Source organism: Nanorana parkeri, unplaced genomic scaffold (assembly GCF_000935625.1).
Source record: "Nanorana parkeri isolate BGI_ZX_2015 unplaced genomic scaffold, ASM93562v1 scaffold2587, whole genome shotgun sequence".
Taxonomy (NCBI): domain Eukaryota; kingdom Metazoa; phylum Chordata; class Amphibia; order Anura; family Dicroglossidae; genus Nanorana; species Nanorana parkeri.
The window spans coordinates 90,483-95,230 of NW_017308855.1; the positions used below are offsets into that span (position 1 = coordinate 90,483).

A 4,748-nucleotide genomic window follows, 5' to 3' on the forward strand; every position below is an offset into this window, starting at 1 on the left:
TGTGGGCCATTGTGGAGGAAAGGCAAGGATGAGGGGTACCCTACTACTGGTCCAGTGTGGAGGAGAGCCAAGGATGAGGGGTACCCTACTACTGGTCCAGTGTGGAGGAGAGCCAGGGATGAGGGGTACCCTACTACTGGTCCAGTGTGGAGGAGAGCCAGGGATGAGGGGTACCCTTTTACTGATCCAGGGTGGAGGGAAGACTTTGATGAGCTGTACTCTACTACTGGTCCAGGGTGGAGGAGAGCCAGGGGTGAGTGGTACCCTACTACTGGTACAAGGTGGAGGAGAGTCAGGGATGAGTGGTACCCAACTACTGGTCCAAGGTGGAGGAGAGCCAGGGAAGAGAGGAGCCCTACTACTGGTCCAAAGTGGAGGAGAGCCAGGGGTGAGTGGTACCCTACTACTGGTACAAGGTGGAGGAGAGTCAGGGATGAGTGGTACCCAACTACTGGTCCAAGGTGGAGGAGAGCCAGGGAAGAGAGGAGCCCTACTACTGGTCCAAAGTGGAGGAGAGCCAGGGGTGAGTGGTACCCTACTGCGTGATCAGCTGGCAATTCTTTTCCTCCGATATGCCAGCACCCAGGTACCCCTCCCCCCTCCAATGCCCGTTTGCACAACAACCTTTCATAAGAAAGACTGACCAGGTGCCCTTCTAGTTGGTGGTGGACCACAAGTCCCAGCGTGCTGCACCCATAATATGCTGGCACTTGTAGCGTCCAGCTTGTAGCCACCAGCGGTATACAAGTGACCCGTAGAAACGCCATTCCATGTTACATCTAACCCTAAGCCATCACCAAATGTATGAACATAACAGGATACTCCCGGTGTAGTCAGCTTAGGGAACTTGCCGGGGATGCCAGATTCCATCCAACCAGCCGGTTCCACAGATTTCTCCGGGGACAGGTCCACCTTAAAAAAAAATTGCAAATTTCTAAAAAGGTAAGAAATGTGATTATCCGGCGCGTCCCGACTCTTCCATGGCACACACAATGGCCGATCGGGGTATTGGCAGGTTGATTGACATCAGCTGACCGTACATTAAATGGCAGGGTCAGCCGTGTCGCTGTATGACAAGGAGGATCGACAACCCGGCCGAGCGGCTAGGAGCTCCATATCAGACCTGCCGATGTGTATTGAGCCCTTTGAGCGTCGACCTGGAGAGAGAGTCCAAGTCCAACCAAACCCCCAACCCCCGATCCTAAGACGTACCTAACCCCCGATCCTAAGACGTACCTGACCCCCGATCCTAAGACGTACCTAACCCCCGATCCTAAGACGTACCTAACCCCCGATCCTAAGACGTACCTAACCCCCGATCCTAAGACGTACCTAACCCCCGATCCTAAGACTTACCTAACCCCCAACCCCCGATCCTAAGACTTACCTAACCCCCAACCTCTAATCCTAAGACTTACCCAACCCCCGATCCTAAGGCTTACCTAACCCCAACCCCCGATCCTAAGACTTACCTAACACCCAACCCCCGATCCTAAGACTTACCCAACCCCTAACCCCCGATCCTAAGACTTACCTAACACCCAACCCCCGATCCTAAGACTTACCTAACCCCCAACCTCTGATCCTAAGACTTACCTACCCCCCAACCCCTGATCCTAAGACTTACCTAACCCCCAACCCCCGATCCTAAGACTTACCTAACCCCCAACCCCGGATCCTAAGACTTACCTAACCCCTAACCCCCGATGCTAAGACTTACCTAACCTCCAACCCTAAGACTTACCTAACCCCCAACCTCTTATGCTAAGACTTACCTAACCTCTGTCATTGTCCTTAGTGGTGAGACAAGTTGTTTTACATGCTGGTTTGTGAGTGTGCCATGATGCCTTTCTACGTTACCTAACCCCCAACCCCCGATCCTAAGACTTACCCAACCCCCGATCCTAAGACTTACCTAACCCCAACCTCTGATCCTAAGACTTACCCAACCCCTAACCCCGGATCCTAACACTTAACTAATCCCCAAACCCCGATCCTAACACCTAATCCCCAACCTAACCCCCGATCCTAAGACTTACCTAACCCCCAACCCTGGATCCTAAGACTTACCCAACCCCCGATCCTAACACTTAATCCCCAACCTAACCCCCAACCTCTGATCCTAACACTTACCTAACCCCCAATCCCTTATCCTAACACTTACCTAATCCCTAACCCCCGATCTAAAACGTACCTAAACCTCCACCCCCCAATCCTAGCACTATCCTAACCCTCACCCCTAACACTGATTGTACAATCAGATTGTAATGTGTGTGGAAGTTACTGGTCTGCTCCTTGGCAGAAGTCGGCAGACCCTCCGGTGCCCATCCTGACAGGATATTGGTATTATGTACTGCCAGCTGTCACCGGGACTCCTCAGGGAGGGTGCAGGTGGCTGATCAGATGTCGCTGTATTTCATCACGCCACGCGTCTCCGGTTATGTTTATATTACTGGGATTTACCGCGGGAACGTCACCGGCGGCCACTCAGCTCCTCGCCGTCTGTCTTACACAAATATTGCTCTTTAGAGAAGGAGCACAAGGAATTAAAATGGCAGCTGCGGTGACACGTAGAATCAGTTAATAAACCGCAATGCCACGCGGAGAACGTCGCGAACTTGCGGCTGACCTTTAACGTATTGTTATATGGCATCCCGCAGGCAGATTCAGCAGGGCTCTCCTGGAGTACCAACACTTTGCCTAGGACCTGTAGGTGTTGAGCAAGCCAGGACCCTCATGAGGTCCACCACCCTTCAGTGAGCCCCACATCCTTATAGCGCACATCCAAAGCCACCAATCTGGGGTACCAGCATTTTTATAGGGCCTGTAGGAGCTGAGCAGCCCAAAACCTTCATGAAGTCAACCACCCAAGTGAGCCTTACATCCTCATAACGCCCATTCAGAAGCCACCAATCTAGGGTACCAAGACCTGGTCAGGGCCTCTAGGAGAAGAGCAGACTAGGACCCACATGAGGTCTACCACCTCCCAGTGAGCCCCACATCCTCATAACATACACCCAGAAGCCACCAATGTAGTGTTCCAATATTTTACCCAGGACCTCTAGGAGTTGAGCAGCCCAGAACGCTAATGAGGTCCACCACCCTTCAGTGAGCCCCACATACTTGTAGCGCACTTCCAGAAGCCACCAATCTGGGGCACCAAGACTTGGCCCAGGACCTCTAGGAGATAAGCAGCCCAGAATCCTCATGAGGTCCACCACCCTTCAGTGAGCCCCACATACTTGTAGCGCACATTCAGAAGCCACCAATTTGGGGCACCAAGACTTGGCACTGGACCTCTGGGAGTTGAGCAGCCCAGAACCCTCATGAGGTCCACCAACCTTCAGTGAGCCCCACATCCTCATAGCACACTTTCAGAAGCCACCAATCTGGGGCACCAAGACTTGGCACTGGACCTCTGGGAGTTGAGCAGCCCGGAACCCTCATGAGGTCCACCAACCTTCAGTAAGCACCACCTCTAGAGCCCTGGCCTCCTCCCCAAAATGAGTCCGATCAATCAGGAAGATATTTTTGTACATTAGGGATCCTGACCCCATTGCCACAAACTAAAGACCTGTTTTTTTCCATGTTGTTTCTTCTCCCAGGTTGAGAGACAGAAGACATTCGGTGCCAAAATGCTTCTAACAATGAACGGGGAACTCTTGAGCACGACCATGTCGACTTCGGGCTCCGCTCTTCCAGTCAGCTCCCTGACCTTAGAGCAAAAGGCCGCCTTCGTCCTGGTCTTCCTGCTCTTCATCTTCTTGGGCCTTCTCATCATCCGATGCTTCAGGATCCTCCTGGACCCATACCGCAGCATGCCCTCTTCAACGTGGACAGACTACATGGAGAAGGACACCTTTGATTACCGCTGGGCCTGACTATGGGATCTCATCAAAACCACGATCCCAACCTTCACTGGTGGCCTTCGGGAAAACAAAAAATATCACCTTGCGAGGAAAAAAACGGGGCAAGGGGGGGGGGCAGTGGGTGGGACGGGTTGCAATTTTGTATCCTTAAAGCCTATCTGTGTGTGATGTTTACATGGACTGCGGAGCTTTGTAACCGACGCTATGCTCCGTTCAAAAGTGACAAAAAGTTGACCTACTTCTACCAATACAAAATCAAAAAAGGAAACAAAAAAGTACTAAGCCTCAACAATCGCACAATTGGTGCCAGCCTACGCCGGGGCTTTGTGGACCGAGCCTTTGCCGTAGCTCTCGTCGTTATCTTTTTGTGTCGTGTGTGCCCGTGTGTGTGCGTCGTATCGATATCGTAAGGTGTGCGTTGAGCCGTCCGAAAAAAAAGGGACAGTTCCAACTTTTTGTCAGCATGAGGAAATATTCGCCCATCAACTGCTACTACTACCGAATCCACACAAAAAAAGAATACCTCAGTCTTCAGATTTTTAGATCGATTTAAAAAAAAAAGGAGACGAACTGCAGCGTTTCAAAAAGTTTACGGGAGACCGTAAAAAGAATAAAAATTGCTGGATGGCCAAAAAGTTGCCTTGATCCAAAAATGGAGACAAACTACAGCGTTTCAAAAAGAAGCCGTGGAAAAAAAAATAAAAAAATTGCCAGGTGGCCAAAAAGTTGCCTTGACCCCAAAACGGAGACAACCTACAGCGTTTCAAAAAAAATCTCCCGTGAGATAAGGAAAGGTAGATAAAAGATTGCCAGATGGCCAAAAAAGTTCCCTTGACCCAAAACAGAGACAACCTACAGCGTTTAAAAAAGTTTTCCCGT

General features: G+C 51.1%; 1 protein-coding gene across 2 annotated transcripts in view; it reads left to right on the forward strand.

The window, feature by feature from the left end:
- Positions 1–3,890, forward strand: part of LOC108801970 (cortexin-3-like) — a 7,233-nt gene extending 3,343 nt beyond the window's left edge. The window contains exon 2 of one of the 2 annotated variants that reach the window (XM_018573874.1): positions 3,606–3,890. In XM_018573874.1, the coding sequence (XP_018429376.1) occupies positions 3,636–3,881 (246 nt within the window). In that variant the 5' untranslated portion in view covers positions 3,606–3,635 and the 3' untranslated portion in view covers positions 3,882–3,890. The remainder of the gene's footprint in view (positions 1–3,605) is intronic. The other variant, XM_018573876.1, reaches the window with a different exon arrangement.
- Positions 3,891–4,748: the final 858 nt, after the last annotated feature.